The sequence below is a fragment of the Anas platyrhynchos genome, chromosome Z (assembly GCF_047663525.1).
Source record: "Anas platyrhynchos isolate ZD024472 breed Pekin duck chromosome Z, IASCAAS_PekinDuck_T2T, whole genome shotgun sequence".
NCBI lineage: Eukaryota > Metazoa > Chordata > Aves > Anseriformes > Anatidae > Anas > Anas platyrhynchos.
The window spans coordinates 18,701,573-18,723,330 of NC_092621.1; the positions used below are offsets into that span (position 1 = coordinate 18,701,573).

Consider the following 21,758-nt stretch of genomic DNA (forward strand, 5'->3'; position numbering starts at 1 on the left):
CACCATTTTGGATGCTCACATCACTCTAATTTCTGCCACCAGAAATGAGGGTTCTTCATCACTAGTTGTTTGCCAGCTGTTTGATTAGAGTCCTGGTTGCTGCAGTCAGAAATAAGTATTACAAAATCATTTCCAAAGACTATTTATGCTTAATCTTGGGACACACTTTGTGCATAATCAGTGTAAATGATCCAGGTAGAAATCCAGCCTCAATCTGCATGCAAATAAACCTTTGTCCTGCTCACAGATTTACATCTAAAGAACATTTGTAAGGACATGCTAAAAGTTGAAATAAAAAAAGCACGGGGACACTTTTTAACACTTTCATATACAGGGTTGTTAGAACGTTGGAAGTGTTAAGACACATACTTGGTGCTTATATTTATTCTATTATTATTATTATTATTATTATTTTATTGTTATTGTTCTTATTATTTTATATTTGGTGCTATATATTTAGACCAGAAATCCATGCATGTTCAGGTGTAACTTGTGTATGCTTAATTTTTGCCTATACATCACCAAACATGTAAGCGAGAATTTAGTTCAGAAGGTATGTGTCATCTAAACTATAGACAACAGCAATGATGTCTCCCTAAACCAAGAGATTTCAAAGTCTTCTCAATAAACCTGCTGCTGTATTAACAGTCTGCTAGACATCCAAAGCTGATATCTTAAATGTCCTCTGCTTAATTAATAAGCAGGGATAAGTATATTGGTTTGACTTTAAAGTTGTATTGATACCTACTGCTGAAGAAAGCTGCATGAGATGTAGGTGATACTGATTCTTGGGTTTGATCGGTCATCTCTACATCCTGAGTCAGGCAGTTTTCAAAGGTGAAATGTTATTAAAAAAAAATTACATTATGCATAAGTCTTGGAGAGTTTCCATTTGATCTGAAGGGGACACATATTTGCCATCTTTCTAGATGCATGTATCAGTATCCCCAACCTCTGCAGAAGCCTTTGAATAGAAGAAAGTAACTTACAGTAATCATCGCGCAAACCAGCAATATGAAGCCTCATTTCTGGCTCCAATGGCATGGGTGACTTCACAGTGGTAACAGCTCTAAACTCATTCTGTGTCCTTTCTTGGCATCCTGTATTTGAAGATGCACCATGCACAGTTCAATAATGCAAAATACCACCAGTTTTTCTCATGCCTAAGCCTTTCACACTGACTATATTAGACTGTCCATTGTCCATAGCATTCCAGAAGGGTTTGATTTATCCTGTGTAGGCCAAAACACTGCACACAAAAGTAGGTGAAAGCTACCTTTTAACAACTCTTTCAAATCTCCATGGATGTAATTTGCTAGAGTGAAGAATAGGGTCCACTATATTTTATTTAAGTTGTCTCACAGCTCAGTGCAGAACATGGTTCACTTTGTCTTTGGTTAGCTTTCTGTCAGAAGTTGTTATTACCAGTTCATATGGACTCTCCCACCTTAAAACCCTCTCAGACAGCAATTAACCTTTTTGCTTTCTGATGTTAATATCACGTTAAAAGGTCTCTCCCACCAACATCTAACCACAGGAAAAGGTTTTAATGCACACCCACTTTGATCACAGCACACTAAGCTTGTGACAATGCAAAAGTGAGAAACAAAAGCAGTAGCAGTAAAAAACAGGTATGAGCAAACAGAAGAGTAAGCCCTTGTGGTCATAGTCTATTGTACGCTGCAACTGCTAAGCATTGTAGGAAAAGATCATTAGCACCATGAATCATTTAATGCTATATTTTTATGAGTAAGAAATTGTCTTTCTGTAATATGCAGAGAAAAGAGCTGGAGACTCATATTTCTGCACTTTCCTCTGTTTTGACTTCATTTTTGAACTATTCTCCAGAGAGGAATACTTAGAAAGAATGCCAAAAGCTTCAAGGGCAGAATAGATTATCTACCTTGACAACTAACCTTTTCTGTTCAAAAAAAAGTCAACACTCACAAGTTTTTGCACTCTGTAACACAAATACATGCATTATCATCCCACACGGAAGTCTTATCAATGACAAATTGTGGAGAACATTTCACACACTCCTTTCCTACTTTGTCCTTAGTCTTCTTCCCTAATCCAAAATGAATTTCTGCCAAACAACTGTTTCTCCTCTCGACTGTAGCACCTCCCCCCTAAATGAAGACTGTAGATTAGCAAGAAGTAGGCCACAGTGATTTTTTTCCAGATCTAAGTCTGTGGAATTAAAAAATTAAGCAGGATTGCAGGAACAACTGAGTGTGAGACCTTGCTTGCCCTATGCAATATGTAACACTTCTTCCTAACACTAAAAATGGTCTGATAGCACTGAAATAAGATTTGTCTGGGCAGCAATATATATTTCTAATATCTAGATTCTGGGTTATTTTTTGAAAATTTACTGTTTCTGAACCCAGACAAATAGGACAGTTCAGGGAAGCTACAGCACTTAATTATAACAGTTGGAGAATGACAACTTTTGACACAATTTGAAAATGATTTTCTTCTTTAATATTGGTAGCTGGGATTAAGGATTGAGATAAAAAGGATGAAATCATCTGTGTAACTCATTTCAGCTTTCTCTTCTCTCACATGCAATTTATCTACCCCAAACTCGTATTGATACGATTTCAGCTCTATTCACATGTCCATATATGGACACATGAATGTGCATAACAGACTTTCTTATTAGTGGAAAATAAGCTTTATTACACCATTTTGTGTTATTTTGCCTGAGTGCTAGAAGATCATCACTGTTTTTTGATAGGATTTCAGGTCTCAAATGCCTATGTCACTTCTCAAAACGAGACTCAGGAAGAGGTAAGTAGTCATCACTGGCATGTAAGACCACTTGATCAACAAGTAGATATGTGGAATAAAACCCAGTTTTCTTGATACCTATATTCATTTGCCATTAAGAAAAAAATACTGTGACTATCCCCTATACTGTTGCTATTGACTGCTTTGAAGCAAGTTTTATGTGCATGGAAAAGAGTAACAAATGAATATACACCAGTCTCTCACATGCCCCCGAACTTCTTCCACATGAGCTGAACTCCAGTCATATAGAGGTTGTTTCTCACTATTTTTACATGAGCATGAATCAATCTCTGAATGGAAGGAGTCCAGCACAGAAATAGCCAGATCACCAAAACAAATTACCTAAGACAGAACACAGTAAAATTTTGGTTTGGTATCTTACAAAGTGTTGCATACCCAAAAAAACTCTGGGAATATCTGTATTATTTGACAGATTAGATTCTCACATCTCACCTGGCTTCCAGTCCCCTGATCATTCACACTCTCTGTATGCTCATTCAGTCCTAGGATATTTTTGGAGTGAACTAAACTAATCAACTCCCAGTCAGATGAAACCAGAAGCAATGCTAGGGACAATCTGTTCCAGCTACCTTTCCCTACAGGTAGGTGCAACAAGATTCCACTATCTCTGTATGTTTTACACTCTCATGTACCTAGAAGTCCATCCAATACTTACCACATTCCCTATCTGAAAGTCAAAAGGAATTCATGTGTCTGATCGTGCCCAAAGGAGAGCCAGGTAAAATACTAGGTGTTAACCACAATGGAAGAGGTGGGTGCTATTGCTTCAAAGGCAGTGGCAACTGAAGGAGAAGTAGCCTGAAGCTGCGTACATCTCAGCCACTTTGTATTATTTTGCAACACTTTTTGGAACAGATGTTTTTTTTCATGGTAGATGCAGCCTACTCTATCTTCCTGTTCGGTGTGCATGGGGGTATTTGCTATAGTGGAACACAGGAACATACCTTTCCAGATGCAACTGCTATTTTCACAAACCTTCATGTCTACACTTTTGACCATGCTACATCCAACCTCTTGGACCACTGGAAGCTGAGTAGAACATTTCTGCCAATACATTGAAGTGAAAAGATGATTGAATGAAGAAATGTAACAAAATGTATTATTTAAATATAAAGGATAGCATAAAAATCAAAAAGACACAATATTTTTTACATGAATGTTTTAGAATGACTTGACTCTTGGATGGGAGATCAGTTAAAAATACACAATACCACTGTCCAAATCATATGCTCTGGCTAGAGTTATCATCTTTCCTTCCATAAAACACCAATTCACTGCTAACAATCATACAAATTCTAACAAAGCTGTTTGAACAAGGCCATCTTACCAGTGGAAAAGTTCTCAGGCTCTGTATGTGTACATACCACCTACTGAAACTTAGTGCCTTCTTGCCCTCTTTTAATTTGTATTGGCCTAATTTTAGCAGCATACAATGATAGATTTTCTACATGTAGGCAATATGTCTGATGCCTCAGGCTTGCTGATCAGTTTTGTAATGCATACATTGCAAGGTCCTTGATACCAACATGAAACCTACTCAGACCAGGGTCCCGGGGTCTGGACACCACGATCCCATTTCTTAAACAAGTATTAAAATTTGAATCCACAGGTGCTAAAAATATAAACAGGGTGTTATTTATATAAATAACAATTGTATATGTAAAAATATAAGCAGGGGAATAATAATTTTTATAAAATTTCATTGTGTGTCAGAGAAACAGATAATGCAGCAGACAAAGATAAGAAAAGGGAGATGTGACATGTTATTGGAACTCTTCCCTTAAAAAAAAAAAAAATAGGTTAGGCCCTAGTTAGGTTTAGGCAAAATCAGGTAAAGGCTCAGATCAGTCCCATAGGATATGAATCCCTACACCAATCTCTAATAATATGCATTTCTTCCCAATGCAATGTTGTTTCACTTAATTGAACACTCTGATGTTAGTTGTCTGTTTTGTAATTCATTATTTACAGTCAGGTGGAAGTGCAGCTGATGTTTTTACCAGCCACTCAGTATGCTCTTTCTCCAGTGTCTGTGAAATCTATCTTTCCAAACACATCCAGTGTTACTCTTCTTAAAAACCCTGTTGTAATCACGATAAGAAATGTCTTAAATAAATATAACTGGAAAAAAAGGTTAGATTTTTATACATCCCATCTGTTCTACAGCAAGCCTTCAGCTCTGAGAAGCACTTTTTGCATGATTTATATAGACAACTTGGCAGAAAGCTAATCAGATTGCTTGGATCTGTGTCCCTCTAAAATAAGTACAGACATTTCTATGGAAAACCTATTGTGTGTACAGGAAAGTAATCTTTTGGCCCACAAGGAGACCACACACATTCACTGGAATGTGAAAAGATTTTATCCCACAATGTTATCTCAAAGACCCCCACATCACACTTACAGGAAGTTATTGTGGTCCTTGATGTAAAACTCTGAATATCTTAGTTCTAACTCAACTTCTGATGTCAGTCATAGTATAATTCTAGGTACTGTAGAGATGAAAGACTGACACAGAAGAGTGAAAACAACAGCATGCACGTACATCTTTAAAAATGCATTGAAATTTAAGAAAGGAAGTATGTTTTACAAATATTACTTCATAGAAAGTTTTTACCTTCTTACAAAAAGACTTCATTAAATTTCTTTGTGAAGAAATACTACTTTGTGAAGGGAAGTGATTGCCCTGAAAAACAGGTTTCCCAGAATGATGTAGAAAGCATCAGTCCTTTTGCAACATTCAATAACCTTCAAGAGTACAAGTTTTAAAAGATAACAACCAATAAGCCTGTTAGCCCAGCTATTCTGATACTAATTCTTCTTCTCAGAAGTTGATCTTCATACCCTCATGAAAACTTCTCAATAATATTAATAAAAAGTATAAACCAGTACAAGCAAGGACATTGAGTATGCAGCTATGAAGCATCCTTACTCAACAGTTATAGTCAAAATGTAATCACTTGAAAACAGCTGTCATGGTCTTCAGTACTGATCTTCCAACGGGTGCAATCAAGGAGAGGACCAGTGAGAAAAAAGCATTGTGACTGACCATAAGTTTACAACTTAATATACAAATAGTTGCAATCAGATAGGACTAAAATCAGGAGGTAGCTTTGAGGGTAATGTTACGGTAATAACTTTTCCTAACACAGATAAGTATCACTGTGATTCACATGAGAAAACAATTTTCAAGAAGTTAGTTAGGGGAAATGGGTGGGTGTCTGGTGCAGAGGTTTATTAAAGGTGACCAAACAGCAGCAGATAAAGCCCACAGAGAAAAAAAAGGTGTGAAAGGTTTGTCAGGGTACACTAGCAAAAATGAATGGATATAGTGGACAGCAATAAAAAGCAGCACCAAAATGGGAGGAGAACTGAAGTCTTCATATCACATGGTAGAGATTTCTTGTGTTCATTCATCTTTGGCCAAGAATCATTAAACATTACTAACTAGCCTTTGAGTTTCTATTGTCGTGATAAAAAACATTATTCACAGAAAGCTATTTTTTGGCAATTTTTTACAGCATCTCATTCTGTCTACGTGACCAAAAGAACCGCAACATCCTGCACAATTGAAGAAATTATCTTCTTCATGCATAGTGGTTATTAAGCATGTGAAAAACTGAGTCATTCGTGGTCTTTATGCGCATTTTTTATAATACAGGTTTTCCCTCTGAGGTCACAAGTGCATCTTGAGGGCTTCATTAACTTGGTTTCAATTTTAGTTTGCAGGACGACAGGCTGACAGAAGGGGACAGAAACTGAATTAAACAAATGATGAAGCTATTGTTCCTGTCATCTTTTTAGCAAACATTTCCTAAATGGATCTCCTCTTGTTAATGTTCTCCGTGTTAATAAGGCAGCATCTGCACAACAGGTTCCAGACCAAAGATAGGGTTAAAGAACACATCGGGAAAGCAAATATCCTACCTGTGCATTTTAATGTTGTGTTGCATACCTGTTTCTTTCCTATTTTAGTTCTCCTGTTATTTCTCCATTCTAAGCCTTCTGCAGTGTGACTGCAGGGTAGAGTCACAGTTGTTTCCCTCATGGAGAGTTTCTTAGGTATCTGAGGTGTCACTGAGAAAAAAATAATTTTAATGGAAAAATTTTACTCAAAACCATACATAGGGGTATTGTCTAGAACTTTTTCAGAAAAGCATTTATTTTCCAGCAGCAATATTCTCAAAGCTGACTGGCACACTAAGTGGGACGATACAAATGCTGGCATTTGATCTAGTCAGTCTGCTCTCCCTTTCCTTCAGTGTCAAGGAAAAGAAACAGATGCCTGTACAGCACTGTTCATCTTGTCCTAAAAAAGACATCTAAAAAAGATCGGATTGGTCGTTCCCTTTATAAGCTGTATATATTTACTTCTATAACACATATCTATTGACTGGCTACACCAGAACCTACTCCACACAAAATCAAAGTCTGATTTCCCACAACCATAAAGGCTTTCACCACTGCTGGTGATGCGAGTATGCAGTACTTTCTGTTCTAGAAACCAAAGCAGGGAAAAATTCAGTTTAGAACATGAATCCAGCTTTTGAACGTGAATTTCCCAGAGCTGGGCATGCATTATGACCACACTGTTGAAGAGTATTCTGCTCAGCGTAAGATAGAATGGCACTTTGTCTCCAACAACTGTGGCCTCATAGGAATACATCTTGTACAGCAACAAGCACCTTTTATTTGTTTTCTAAAGATTTCCATGATTAATCATGAAATGTGCCTTGTTTAGTTCCCTTGCTCTTCCAAGAAATTCTTCTAGTACATGCAAGACCCTTCTGCACTTTACCACTGCTGGATGTGGGAGTGAGTTCAAAGGCTTATTTAGTCTTTCTTCAGCTCCCTCTGTTGTTGATGGAGGGAAACAGCCTCTTCCAGAGTCAGTTCTCTAGACCTAAGTCCTGAAAGTACACGTACGACTGCGCTCTGAATGATAAACATGCCTTACCCTACGGTGTGTTGAGAATAAGTGTCTACTGGCAGGCAGGACTTTCGTCAATACCTATAGCCTTAGATATCGGAGGGGAAACTAACTCAAGGCACACGTCTCCTTCAGTGGGTCATCACAGAGTATACACAGCACCACATCCAGGCATGCAGACTGGTCGAAGTTCTGCAGTTGTAGACAGGTCTCGGGTAGCCACGTGCAAGGCAAAGGGAGACCTTATCACGCTCTACAGGTACCTTAAAGGAGGCTGTAGCAAGGTGGGAGTTGGTCTATTCGCCCACATGCCTGGTGACAGGACGAGGGGGAATGGGCTAAAGTTGCGCCAGGGGAGGTTTAGGTTGGATATTAGGAAGAACTTCTTTACTGAAAGGGTTGTTAGGCATTGGAATGGGCTGCCCAGGGAAGTGGTGGAGTCACCATCCCTGGAAGTCTTTAAAAGACGTTTAGATGTAGAGCTTAGGGATATGGTTTAGTGGGGACTGTTAGTGTTAGGTCAGAGGTTGGACTCAGTGATCTTGGAGATCTCTTCCAACCTAGATGATTCTGTGAAAGGAAATAAGTATGCATGAATTCTCCTACTGTCCTGCCAGCTATGGATAGCTTTTTGAGGTGCAAATGTGCAGCAACAAACTGAGCGCTGCTACAGCCCAGTGCAACTTAAATCCAGCCCCACACACACCCCAGTGTAAAGGCAAAAAGGTTTATCTGTAACAGAAATTACTTGGCTGGGGATGAAGTTTTGTCTTTTCTTTTGCCCTCACCCCTGATGTTTACTGTCTGTGTGACCTACCGTCCTAGTCTGCCTGCACACTGCTAACAGCAGGCCTGGCTTTCCTCTCGTTCGCTGTCAGCAGTGTAATTCTGCTGAAAGGAAGCTGGCCCTGAGCTCGCCCTGCCTGGGGAGCGCTACACAGACTGCAGCTGCTGCACGCCACAGCCCTTGTCCATTGGACACGGGGAAACGTCATCCCACAGAATTACCCACATGATGCCATCCTGTATGTGAAAATAACTCTTTGCCTGACCTGGAGTCTCCCCAGGTGTGTCTGCAGGCTGGGCCCCCCCAGGGGTACTGTGGTGGGCCCTGCAGGCCCTGCTGGGCTCCTCAGCGCGGCCTCCTGCGTGCAGCTGCTGCCATCTTGTGACAATGGGGCTGCTCGCCACCGGGCCCCTGGCCACCAGCTGCTTCTTCATGGAGCTCTTAAACCTCGCGTACGTCGTCCTCTCTGAGGCGGCGACCTGCACAAGTGGAGGGAGCCAAAACACCAGGGTCAGTCATCGCTAAACACTGTTCTGTCCCCTCATGCTGTTGCAAATCTGTGTGGGCTCGGCTCAGCTCTGAGCAGCAGGACATGGCGATGGGCATCGGGGTGGCTACACGGTACACAGCAAGTGATGGGATTTTTCCTACATCACACAGGGGAAGCAGCAACTCCCAGCTGCAGCAGAGTAACTCAGGAGCTGTTCAGAGCTAGGAGCAGTCACGACTGTCAGGTAGCTGATCAGCACAATATTTACCTTTCCACAGAGAAATACTCAAAGAAACTGAAGTAAGGAAGTTAAGAACTGGAAGGATCTAAGTATAAGTACATAAAGTGTGAGGAGAAAAAGAAAATGGAGAAAGAAAGAAAAAAAAAAAAGAATGAAAAGGGAAAGGGGAAAGGGGAAAAGGGGAAAAGGGGAAAGAGGGAAGAGGGGGAAAGAGGGAAAGGGGGAAAGGGAAAAGTCCTATTTAGGTAAGTAACCCTGAATCATTTGACAGGTAGAGACAATATCAGGTTGAGACAATAGATAGAAAACTAAATAAGGGCTGGCAAAAGTTCAGGCAAAATTTGCAATTCTTAAAATTGCATCCTAAAAGATGTGATTCTTGTCACAGTCACATAGGAAGTCTGCAGCACAGAAGAAAACCAAATTTGTATCACTCATGCACTAGGATATAGCACTGACCTTAGAAAGACCCAAAACATTTTCAGAGGTTTAGTTTAGCATCTTTGGGCTGGTCTCTCAAAGATAAGAGCATTCAGCAAACCTATCTTAGCTGTCTGGAGCCAGGTTGGTTTTCTGATCTTTTCCCAAAGAAGGACTTAGCACATTTCTGATTTCTGAATCTTCTCATCGCCAGCATGACACGCTCATGGTGTTATATTTAATGTTACACTTAATTTATTTAGCCATACTAAATTAAGATCAAATGACAGATTTACATTTCTTACTTTTAAATCCATACGTAAAAGACAATTCTTAAACAAGAGAGTCAGAGAAACTGAGTAATACTGAATACAAGACTGCTTTTCAGTTTCAAGGCTATGTTTTAGGGCATCATGTGAAAGTATCAACAATAGTAAGGAAGCACTGCAAGTGTAATAGGCTTCAGAATCATTGTTGGACACTTCTGTGAATATTTATAGTATATTAAGCATTAAGTTTTGTTATTTTTTCCCTATTTCTGACATAATGTTCTGTGCAAATTACAAGCTATCAAGATGTAACTTGAACTCTAGCATCCTGCATGGATTTTCTGAAATCAAACACACTCAGACTTGCTTTTGAAGTCAGCATTAGCAATCTGTGCTTGCTTTCTGACTACAGCTTTTTTCCTTTCATCAGACAAGTCTGTACCTTTTCTGTCCCCTCTACTTTAACTCTGAGGGTTCACTGCCTGGCAGACATCAAGCCTCACATAACCCCTAGGTCAGAAGACACATCCATATAAATACTGAAATTTCATAGTATATCACAAGCATCTCTCTGTATAGAACTGTATGAAACACTTTATAAAGTCTTGTTAAAATAAATGAACACGGACCTTAGCTAGAGAACGTCGTAGAAACTGCTGAATGTACCATTATGGTATTGTACAAATCAAAGGTAGTTGAGGTAATATCTAAGCCCACAAAAAACAACAGACACCCAAATTCCAGGTTTCACCTTTGCAAAGTCCTGTTCTATTCTCATCCCTAAAAAGGTACCCTCTGATTGAAGGGAAAAAAAAATAAAAAAGGAGTGAAAAGAAAAACAAGAGGCTAAAGGCTAGTTCAGACTGGGAGCAAAAGAAAGTTAGACAAGCAACAAGGATGTTAGACAAGCAACAGGCAGCAAAGATGGAGATAGCTTAGAAAAGCCCAAGTACAGAAATATGAAGAGAAAAAAAAAAATGAAAATGAAAGCTGACAGAAAGGCAATAGCAAATGGACAGAAAGAAAGAAAGAAAATCTAAACAAGACATGAAGAAAGAAAGAGAAAATTATGGTTTTTTCCATGATTTGTCACCACTGCATGTCAATGTACCTTCAGAGACTGAGAGCAAGAAGCAAACACCTTTAAAACAGAAAACAATTAAAGGCAGACAGAGAAGTCACTAGAGGTGCATGGCTTTGAAGTTGAGAGTTTCTTTCACAATTGCCTCAGCAAAACATCATTGGAGCTGCATGGCCAAGGTCTGAGACTCAGCTAACTCATTTTGCCCTTGTGCATACCTTGCATCTTCTTATCTCCCCATAGCTAGCAGCCAGGTAGGCAGTAGCAATACAAAGCAACCTATTTTCCATCATGTTTTGTGTCCCCCCAATTAAATATATATATGTGTGTGTGTGTGTGTGTGTGTATATATGTATGTATGTATTTGTGATTTTCTTCCCTTTTGCTAACCTATAAAGAAGGTTTTCTCTCTGCTCATGTGATGCAAAACTGTTTTGCAAAGCTGCCTGTGTCACACAGCATCTCATGCAAACAGGCTTCTTCAATACTGCTCTCCTTGTTAAGGTCGGGGGCACCTGATGGGCCGAGGAGATGTGCTAGAGCTGCATTACAGACGCATCAATGAGGCCCTAGGCAGTTCTCAGGACAGTGTACAGGCGAACACTGCAGTTACTCCACACAGCTCAGCCAAACAGAGCAATCTGCATCGCTAGGTGAAGCAGCACACTGTTCATTCAGTTCTTTTTTCCTAGCAGGAGGCATTTCCCTACTCTACCGAGCGCCCTGGAGCCCAGCAGAGGCACTGTGAAGTGAAACATCTGCTTCAGCAACAGGGACAAAACGAGCAGCGTGTCCTTTTTAGTCTGAGTTGCAAGTTTCGAGTTTCAGCTCCTCCTTCGCATTCTGGGCCTGCCCTGGCTTCTCTCCCAAGTGTTTCGAAAATGGAGCCTCTCACAACTACTTACCCTCTGAAATATTCAGTGCCCAAAGCCAGGGTCTTTGTCGTTTTTCTGTCGATGGTTTTGTGTACTGCAGTTCTCTGCATACTGCAACTCAGATTTTTTAAACCTAAATCCAAAGATTTTTATTCTTTCGAAGTCAAGGATTCACGAGGAAGGATCGTTTCATTGGAGAAGTACAGAGGGAAAGTAAGTTACAACTTCATTTTATCTTTTTCTTGAATCTTTACTGAAAAACTGACATCCATTGGTAAGAAAACAAAAAGGTTGATTGTGGGAATTTACAGCAGAGATTTGTCCTAACTTCCTGTTATGTAAACAGTAAGCTACAGATAATATTATTTTTTTTAGTCCTGCTTCCAGAATTAACTATTAGAGCTAATAAATGAAGAAAGAATTACTATAAATCAGTACGATATAAGAATTGAATTTGTGCATGTTAATCTTAGTTAAGAATGATGACATGTTGCATTGAATTTTAGACACTGATCTGAGAAATATCATTTTAATGCCTGCTCTAAGTATCTGTTGTTGTTTTGTTTTTACATGCTTATATTTAAACAAAGCTGTCAGTTTAAGTTTATCCATTTACAGGATGTTTAAAGAAGGATGTCTCAAAGTAAATACCTCCAGCAGCTATCACTCTTATCAGTTTAATGAAATTATGACCAGAGTCTAGCTCTCAGGTAGGAATAGTGTGGTAGTGTGATATGTCACGTTAAGATTTAATTGAAATCTCTGTGCCATCTCAGGGTTCTTCCTCAATGTTCTGACTTTATTTCTTCAAGGCAACTTTGGTTGTAAACGTGGCGAGTTACTGCCAGAACACAGACAAAAACTACATCGCCCTGCAAGAGCTACACAGGGAGTTTGGTCCCTCCCACTTCACTGTGCTGGCCTTTCCCTGCAACCAGTTCGGAGAATCAGAGCCCGGCTCAAGCCAGGAAATAGAGGCTTTTGCCAAAGGAAACTATGGAGTAACTTTCCCTGTTTTCCACAAAATCAAGATCCTGGGATCAGAAGCAGAGCCCGCGTTTAAATTTCTAATAGGTAACTATTTTCTTTGGTATATTGAGCTGCCTCTAACCACAGTATTCACCCTCCATTCCTGTAGGAGTTTGTTTGACAGGCCAAGTCTGAGCACACACCATAGCCTATGGAGAGAAACAGGCACTATGCACACATTTTGCACACATTTGTCTCATTTTAATGTGGATATTGAGGAATACAAAGGTTAGAAGACCCCGAAAGCATCTGTTTCTCCCCACTGAGGATAAAAACAGCTTACTGTGACCAGCCCAGCTAGAAACATCCAATCTGATGGATATGTAAACCAGAGTGCAAAGACCCCCCCTACAAAATCCTGCTTCAGATTATATGACATCTGTTGGAAAACAACTTTTCTTACAGAGAAAAGTGTAACTATGGGTGTCTTAATATTACTGGAAGATATTACATAAATGCATACAGGTAAGAAGATTCCTTTTTAAGCAAAGAGCAACCAAGAGCATACAGTAGGATATATAACCACTAATTTGCATTAATTTATCTTGTGACCTTAGGGCCCAACTTGTAAAATGGGCTTGCATTGTTGGGAAGCCCTGTTACAGTAAACATTTACTGAGCCTCATACTCTCATAAGCAAAATGAAATTCTACTTAGCTGACCAAGAAGCTCACAAACCTAAAGCTGACTTAAAAAGCCTCCCTGAATTTGCCTCCCTGAGCTTTGGCCAGGTCTTTGATCCATACTAAACACCAATATTATGAAAGAAAGGATACTTAGGACATAACCATCCTCTATAACATCTTTTTAACTAGAAAATGGGGTAGGAGAAGGCCCGAACTTTTATTCCACTTCCCTGCCCCAGACAGGATCACAAGTACCTAAACAATATTATAGGTGCTTCTCCAAACTATTACAGTAGTCCTGTAAGAAACTCCAGAATGTCCCAGCCTGTTGCAGTTCTTCACAATCCCTTGTCAGAAAGCTCTTTCAACATCTAAATAAAACGTCTCACACCACTTATGCCTATTGCTTCTTGCTGTATTCTCTGTGATACATTTTATGTTCTTGAAAATTATTATCATGGCCCTCCTCACTTACGAGCCTTTTAAGTGGTCAGCATTATCACTGCCACTGTGTTTCCTCCCACCTCCTCTTAGGCAAGTTGTCACCGAAGACGTCAGGTAAAGCCTCATCGCCCTGAGTTGCCCTGATGTCCAGGGGAATTTCTGAATGCATTCTGGAGGTGCTTCTCAGTTCATTATAGAAGAGACTAGGGCAAGAAGGTATCAGAGTTGGGTGGGATGAATCCAGGCCTCAGACTCAGATTCTAACTCAAGTGCAGTCAGCGTCAGGCTTTAATACCTACACAGAAACAGCATTGTTACATCCACCAATTCAGTTCTTACTTGATATGCTGTTTGCACAAAGGGAGAAGGATCCTCTGGTACTTAAGTATTTTGACATAAGGTCTTTCTTTCCCCGAGTTCCTTTGCTTCATAAGAAATTCCTGTGCATCTTCAATTAAACAAGCAACTGTTTACTTAATTTGGTTGTCTAGACATTCAGAGGGTTGAACATCTCCATGCTACATCCCCTTCTGACTGTGACTGCTAGCTAGCATTTTTCCAGCACTGTTGGTCTGGTGCAAAAAGAATTCACTGGCAGTATAACACAATGCCAGGGCCTTCACACAACTACTTGTTGCTTTCACAGCATCAGGGCATTTTGCCATTAAGATCATGTCCAAACTTCTAGGAAAGATCTGGGTAGGATTGCTTCGAAATAAATAGCTGAAGAATCACTGCAGGATAATGAAACAATTAGAAGAGTAAGGGCGTCACTAAAATGATCCAATACCATTCTTACAGATTCTTCAAAGAAAGAGCCTCGGTGGAATTTCTGGAAGTACTTGGTCAGTCCTGAGGGTAAAGTTGTGAAATTCTGGAGACCTGAAGAGCCCATAGAAAGTATCAAGCCAGAAGTAGCATCATTAATCAGGCAAATCATCATGAAAAAAAGAGAAGACCTTTGAAAAAGCCATTCACTCCGTGAATCCATTCAACAATGGATCAAAGCAATCCAACAGCATGGTTGTACAGCCTTACCACATTCCTGAGAAATGCTGCTAGAAGTTAAACCATCAGGTGATTTATTTTTTTTTTCTCTTTAGTGTTAGTATTTTCAGCTACACTATGTCAATTAATGTCGGGTTGGCTCCTGCAACAGCCTTGAAAGCAAGCCACTGAGGTCAATGAGGATGGCAAGATACTTGGTACTTTGCAGGCATGGACGTTCAATTTGCATAATGTTTCTGAATGTTTATTTACATTTGCTAACAGCTAATGTCAATTTTCACCAGCAGGAAGATAGCTAAAAGGAAGAGGATTGGTGATAAATTACTCAGTATTTGCACAGCAGACGTTTTGTTTCCCATCTACCAGTGACAAATTGGTTTTGAGACAAAGGCAAGTGACCATACTAGCTTTACAATATTGACAGAGGAAAATTAATGAACTGTGGAGCTTTCAACTAAGTTGTAAAAACCTGTACATAGAAAGTAATATTATTAAAAGAAAAAGAAAACGAAAAAAAAATGCAAAACTGTTTCCTTGCCCACTTTCTGTGTTTTGATTCAGCGTGCTTTTCACCCTTACAGCAACACCTTTAACCTCTTTAGCCTTCTCCGTACATTGGCAGTGCAGTACAATGCCTTGACTGTGAGCACATGCCCTGCTGGATTTCCTGTCTTCTGACCTGGGTGAAGGCAGGGCTTGTGTGCATAAACATGGCAGCTTACAGCAGGAGCCAAAGGGCAACAAAAATCAGCAGCATGGCTCTCTAACATCCTCAAGCACAGCTTTCTGAGGCTATCCAATACAATGCTCCCAAGCCACCTAATAAACAAAGTCTTCAGGTAGAGACATTTGAAGGGGACAAAGGGTCTTGCCTCAAGCCTTGCTCTTCTCACCTTGCAGTTTCCCCTCTCCAGCATGTAACTGCAATGCCATTCCCAGTTCTATTCCAGTGTTCTAGTTCAAACTGATATTCTGATTGATCTGTCTGATGAAGGGAGAAAAATTGGAATGAAGACCCTATGCCAGCTGTCTGAAAGGAGAGCTGAGAGGACAGGAACAAGAGAAATCAGTATCTCCTATATGAAAGTGAAGAGGCAGAATTAGTGCTGCTCTGTAACGCTAGCAGTGACTGAAAATAATTGAATTTGTAAAAAAAAGAAAAACACTTTTACCTGAGAAAACATTCACTGAATTTCTTACTGCTTGGTCAGAATCTGATATATCTATCTGTATAGAAGTGTGAGTATAGGTACCATTCTATGTAGGTACCGTTCAGTCCTGAATCTGAACAGATTCAAGGCTTACTGTTTAGTAAGTGTTCCTCCAAAAACTCACTATGTTTGTATTAATTGTTCTTCATGAGAAATGCCAACTACTCCAATGCAGTATTTAAGGCAGATCACTGGTAAACTAAACACTTCCTTCTTAAAGTTATTCCAAGATAAAAACAAAGCATCTTTAACTGTCAAATTTGCACAGACTTAGAAAGAATAAATAAAAAGCAAGTTAGAGCACTGTTATACAAGCACACATTTACCTACGCTCAAAAGTCAGCACAAGAATAGATCTACGCATGTTTGTGCCCACTTATAGTTTAAATTGGGTATTGCATATAAAATATATGTACTAAACTAAAATCACTATGAACAGATTAAAACCTATTTATTGGACTTTTCAATAATCCCAGCAACTTCAGCTACAATTGCCTTTAAGGTTACCAGAATTCAGTCCACAAATGTTAAAGTTTCTTCAATTCCATTTAAGCATTAACTATTGTAGCCTTGATCCTAATGATTCCTTTATTTCTATCTTTCACTCTTTAGGTCTCTTCTTTTTCTTCAACAAATACCATTAACCAGCTCCTATTTCCAAAAATTTACCCAGGAGTGCAAATATTCTAAATCTACTTCAGTCACTGGACTTGTCCCTGTTAATGCAAGCATTATCAGAAAATATTTGTTTGCTGAGCCCATACATCAATGTTCCAGTAAATATGAGCAATATTAACGGAGCTGTGAAGTCATAGGATGACTTCCAAAACAAAATTTACGTCAGACCAGAACCCCTTTTTCTCATGCTCCTGTCTCTGACAAAAGATGATGATGTTACTTGTACTCCCTGTGGCGAGCAGTCTACAGACCATGTTATCACCTGACCTGTCTCAGTCATGGTGAAGCCAAAAAAATGCCAAATGTGCAAACAATTACACAAACAGATCCTGAACTCTGGCTCTGGACAACATATTTACATGGATGTTGCTCCTGTCATTCTGAAATCCCACGTGAATGACCTGTAGCTCTAGCAGCAAAAATAAATGCTATTTCCACATCTGAGCATGTCCCTGGAGCACAGTCACTAAGGAAGAAGGGCTCTGCAGAAGCACTTCACATCAGTCCTTGTTACAGCAATACATTTCTTACTGCTGTCTGTGGCTCTAGTTTGGTTCTATTACTGTGGAATTGACAAACTTCTCAGCACCTACGATTCATGAGAGATTTCTTTCCCTAACCCCCTTTGCTCATTTTAAACTATTTTTTGATCAAAGCAAGCAAGTTGCAGAGAAACAAAAGTGCTGCTTTTCTGCTAGCTCCCATTTAAGTCAACTCAGCCTAAGCTGAAGCCACACTCCTCTCCCGCAGAAGAACCTGCAGCTGTTAAGAAAAAGCTGAAAGTTTCCAAATCACTTCTGTGGTTCCACTGCCTGCTTCTTGACACTGCCCTGACTGCTCCAAAGGCCTTAGCCTTTGTTTGTAAGGCTCTGTTTAGCCTTAGGATCATATTTAGTGATGGAAGAAAACATACTCACAAGGGGCCCAAACCTGAAACTTTTACTGAAGTTACTGAATTTACATAAATTAGTAATCTCTTTAGAAACCAATTGGATTAGCTCCATAATTGTGTAAAATATATTAAATATATTTTTATAGATGCACACAGTTTGTGTAACCTATCACACCTTCTTTCAGTCAGGGGAACTAGTCTAGCACAGGGCCACACACCAGCTAAGGATGCGATGAGGTATTCATAGCAACAGTCTTGATATTCTTGTCTCAACAGTGATGCAGTGATGTGCTGATGTGGCAGTGTAGTTAGTTGCTGGTGTATGGGGAGCAGCTAACTAACAACACACTGCCTAATCACCACACACAGCACTACGACCAACCTAATTCTGGAGAGTTTCACAACGTTGTTCCCATTTCTCTTCCTAGAAGGCCTTCATTTAGACGGTTTGCAAGGCACATTACTTGCTTTGTTTGAGTGTTCCTATAACAAAGAGTTTCTTTTGCATTCCATAAAGAGAAAGTGCAGAGATGAGGACAGAGGTAACGTTCTGATGCCTGTGGCAGTATGTTTGATAGAAGCTTACAGTGTAATATGAATCAAAAGGATCCATTTCCTTCCAGCCTCTAACCTGCCAAAGAATAATATATGTCCTATTCAAACTCCTGTTGTCTCCTGGTGAGAATATGTGCAGTTTTTTAGGGCATCCATGTTCACAAATTAAGCCATTAAGCAAGGGGAGAAAAAAAGCTTTAAAAATGACTTCTGTTTTATAGAATGGAAAGGTAATTATTGTTCAGTTACAGCCTTCAGGCAGTTAGTGAAATGTGATTTTAAGCCTTTCCAACTTCAAATTACTCAAAGCAAAAAAAAAAAAACATTTAATTAAATTTAAAAATTAAATAAATAATGTTTTTAATTGTTCTTTTAAGAAAACTTCCAGAGAAATTAAAGTGGTTTGATTTTTTTTTTCAAACCTGAAATAATTATTGAATTAATTACCTGCCTGTTTCAAGCATTTATAAACTTCCTACTACCTTGGTATATAAAAGCAGACACACACAAAAAAAAAAATCTAAACCAACCAAAAATTCTCTCAATTCTTTGGATAAGGGGAACACAACATACAACTATAATACTGAAAATGAGCCTGACAGTCAAAAAACAATAATAATCAAATGGATCCAAAAGTTTCCATATACAAAACTAGCAGCTCTCCAGTTTGATGCTAAAGGTATGTGTATCAGGATAGCAACTGCATGTTAGCTGATGTCAGAATTTCAACCAGCTAACATACACTGCCATCCCGTCACACACAGGTGCACCACCTCCCTTACTGGAAATTAGATTCAACATAAACAGCGATGGACTGGCCCTGCAGCTGGTGACAGTGCAGTAGTGACTGCTACACCCAAATACAGCAGCCACCGAACAACACACTGCCTACAAGCCACAGAGTTCATGCAGAGTGAGATTTCTCCTGAAATGCAAGTACCTGGAGACAACTACCTAAATTCAGCATTGTGTACCTCTTTCAAGTTTCATGTTTCATATACATATAAATACACATGTATGTATGTTCAAGCAGTAAATACTTACATACAATGGATGACACAGATAAGTTTCCGATTCAGTAAGACTTGAATTAAATTAATTGTACAAAACCCACGTGGAATGTGAGAAGTATCAGACTCCAGACTATCAAAAAGGAATGGGAAATTGTTGTAAACAATTTCTTGCCTTGCCTTGTACCAGCACCAGTGTAGTATGTTGTCTCCACAAGTAAATTAGTATCATACACACTTACTTCAGTCCTTTTCTTCCTTGAGCATCCGTATTGGTCATTGTGGGAGCCCAGGCCTGGGACTAGATGAGCCAGGAGTTTAACTCAGTGTAGCTGATTTTCTTATTTTGAAATACGAATCATTACTGATTACTTCATAGCACAAATTGACTTCAGGTGATGAGGCTCACTGTACCTCCCTTTACAGAAAGATGCATAAGGACTCTAAGATTCAAGCTCATGGATTTAGGCTGGATGGAGGTAAAATTTTATCTACAACATCCATTTTGAAAGAAAACCCTTTGAAGTCATGCTGAAGTCAGTCACTGAGTTAAATGTCTTGGATCAAAGCAAATTAGTACGAAAAATTAATACCAAATTTGAAGACTTCTCTTTGTTCTTAAAAGCAAGGCTTAGGTCACTGAAAATAAATCTCACCAACCCTGAATTCTCAGTACAAAACAAAACACTAAGACATTTACTTGTCAGAATGCTGCTGTTAGCAGCTACAGAGTAGTGTTGGCTAATTGCTTTCTGGTTTGTCCCACAGCAAGAGGAGGCCACCTCTGAGTTTTCCACGATGCTTGTGAATGCAACAATATGGAGTGCAGCTAGCAGCTGTTCACACCTCTGAGACAACAGCCAGCTAACAGGCACTGCCAGACTGCTACAATCCGCTGTTTTCGCCATTGGCTCCCCCTCAGCCCCCAGTCAAACCTTCTCCTAGAGCCCAGTCATTGCTCACATTAACTACACAGCTTTTCCTGTGGGGTTACTTACAGAACATTTTTATTTTGGAGTGACATTCTAAGCATGCTGGCGGCAAAATTTATTTTACTGTCACAACTATGGGTGCACTGCTTATCCCCTGCTTCGTCACTTCCAATACGGTCATTTCCCTTTACACCTTCACCCAGTCCATCACTTTATGCATTCCATTCTCACTAGGTTTTGCGATACTTGTCAAATCCATAAAGTGCAAGCTGCCTATTATTTTGCATTTTGCTTATTGTCAAGCATACAGTTCGTGAATATCATGTTTTTTACCTATGTACCTACCGTATACATGAGTTCTGTGTGGTCCTTTTTATCTTTACCACCCCCTAAATGTGGACAAGTCAGCTTGAAGTGCCAGTAAAAAGACAACAGAGTAAATCTGCAGAATCTCTTCAATCAAATCAGGCAGTGCTTGCTTTTGAACAGCAAGCAGTCCCCCTAGTGCCAAGAGAGAATCCCACGTGTTTCTGAATCCTTCCCTCAACAGATGTCACCATCATAACCTGCGTCTTTCAAACGCTTCAGATCTTGAAGTTAAGAAAGCGTGGTAAGGATTAACAGGAAAGGAAAATATGTCATTCCTTTTCTCAAAATCGCTGATTTTCCACAGCCTCCTCCTCCTTTCCCTCCCTCCACAATCAAAAAGAGCAACATTAGTGCAACACAGCCAGCGGGGAGCGAAGGTCTGTGCCTGCCCTTACCTCGGTCACCTGCTGCAGGCTTTGCTCTCTGCTCCGCTTCAGGTCTTTTCCGAGCGTCCCCATCACTTTCTCCTTCAAAGGAACAGAGGCACAACGCTTAACACAGACACCTAACTCAGCAGGGCCGCAGTTCCCTCACCCTGCATCGCCTGTGGCCAAGCCCAGACACTTGTCAGGCTTCACCACCCACGGAAGGGGCTGGTGGTGGCCATCCACCAGCTCCTTGGACATGACCGCCCCAGGCCACCAGTAGCCCCCCATGTCCCTACAGGGCACCCAGAACACAGTTACCCATAGCAAATCCTCATCCGTCCTCATCCTCCTCGCAGCAGATTTCTCTAATTTCCACTCCATCTCTGCCGGGCCCGCCTGAACCCGCCAGCTGGTGGCTGACACACAGGATGTGGGACAGCAGCGGTGTGGGGAAGGCACGCCGGGTGGCAACTTGTGGGCACCGCAACTTGTGGGGACGGCGACTTGTGGGCTCGGCGACTTGTGGGCACAACGACCTGCCTCCAAGCCTTAGGCCAGCCGTCCGGCAGCCTGGTCCTCCCGTCCATTTAAGCACAGGCCGGCGTCCCTCCCTGTCCCCACCCCGCCCTGCGCTGCCCGCCGGCGGGACGCGGCGCTCCCGGGCTGAGCGGCGGCGCCAAGGAGCGGCGGCGGCGGCGGGGAGAAGCGGGGCAGGGGCGGGAGGGCGGC

General features: G+C 40.5%; 2 protein-coding genes across 7 annotated transcripts in view; one reads left to right on the plus strand and one right to left on the minus strand.

Moving 5' to 3' along the window:
* Positions 1 to 21,702, minus strand: part of CDC20B (cell division cycle 20B) — a 34,892-nt gene extending 13,190 nt beyond the window's left edge. For 2 of the 3 annotated variants that reach the window (XM_072031193.1, XM_072031195.1), the window contains exons 1-6: positions 21,348 to 21,549; positions 21,057 to 21,128; positions 8,797 to 9,010; positions 6,770 to 6,891; positions 3,759 to 3,858; positions 990 to 1,100 (exon numbers count right to left, since the gene is read on the minus strand). In XM_072031193.1, coding sequence (XP_071887294.1) covers positions 990 to 1,100; positions 3,759 to 3,858; positions 6,770 to 6,891; positions 8,797 to 9,010; positions 21,057 to 21,128; positions 21,348 to 21,410 — 682 coding nt within the window. In that variant the 5' untranslated portion in view covers positions 21,411 to 21,549. Of the gene's footprint in view, positions 1 to 989; positions 1,101 to 3,758; positions 3,859 to 6,769; positions 6,892 to 8,796; positions 9,011 to 21,056; positions 21,129 to 21,347 lie in introns of all 3 variants that reach the window. The other variant, XM_072031194.1, reaches the window with a different exon arrangement.
* Positions 11,728 to 20,641, plus strand: GPX8 (glutathione peroxidase 8 (putative)). 4 transcript variants are annotated; one of them, XR_217284.6, is made up of 4 exons: positions 11,748 to 12,120; positions 12,720 to 12,981; positions 14,808 to 15,083; positions 20,129 to 20,641. XR_217284.6 is itself a non-coding variant. In XM_005019865.6 (3 exons), exons 1-3 carry the CDS (start codon positions 11,914 to 11,916, stop codon positions 14,969 to 14,971), a joined length of 633 nt encoding a protein of 210 aa, XP_005019922.2. In that variant the 5' UTR covers positions 11,766 to 11,913; the 3' UTR covers positions 14,972 to 15,543. The 4 variants fall into 4 exon arrangements, 2 of the variants coding, with proteins under 2 accessions (XP_021128374.1, XP_005019922.2); XR_217285.6 differs by lacking the exon at positions 20,129 to 20,641 and adding an exon at positions 19,115 to 20,046; XM_005019865.6 differs by lacking the exon at positions 20,129 to 20,641 and having other exon boundaries at positions 11,766 to 12,120; positions 14,808 to 15,543.
* Positions 21,703 to 21,758: the final 56 nt, after the last annotated feature.

Coding starts and splice junctions, on each gene's coding strand:
- GPX8 (XM_005019865.6), top strand. CDS start 11,914: ATGGAGCCTCTCACAACTACTTACCCTCTGAAATATTCAGTGCCCAAA. Junction 12,121..12,719: donor TGGAGAAGTACAGAGGGAAA/GTAAGTTACAAC, acceptor TATTTCTTCAAG/GCAACTTTGGTTGTAAACGT. Junction 12,982..14,807: donor CGCGTTTAAATTTCTAATAG/GTAACTATTTTC, acceptor CCATTCTTACAG/ATTCTTCAAAGAAAGAGCCT.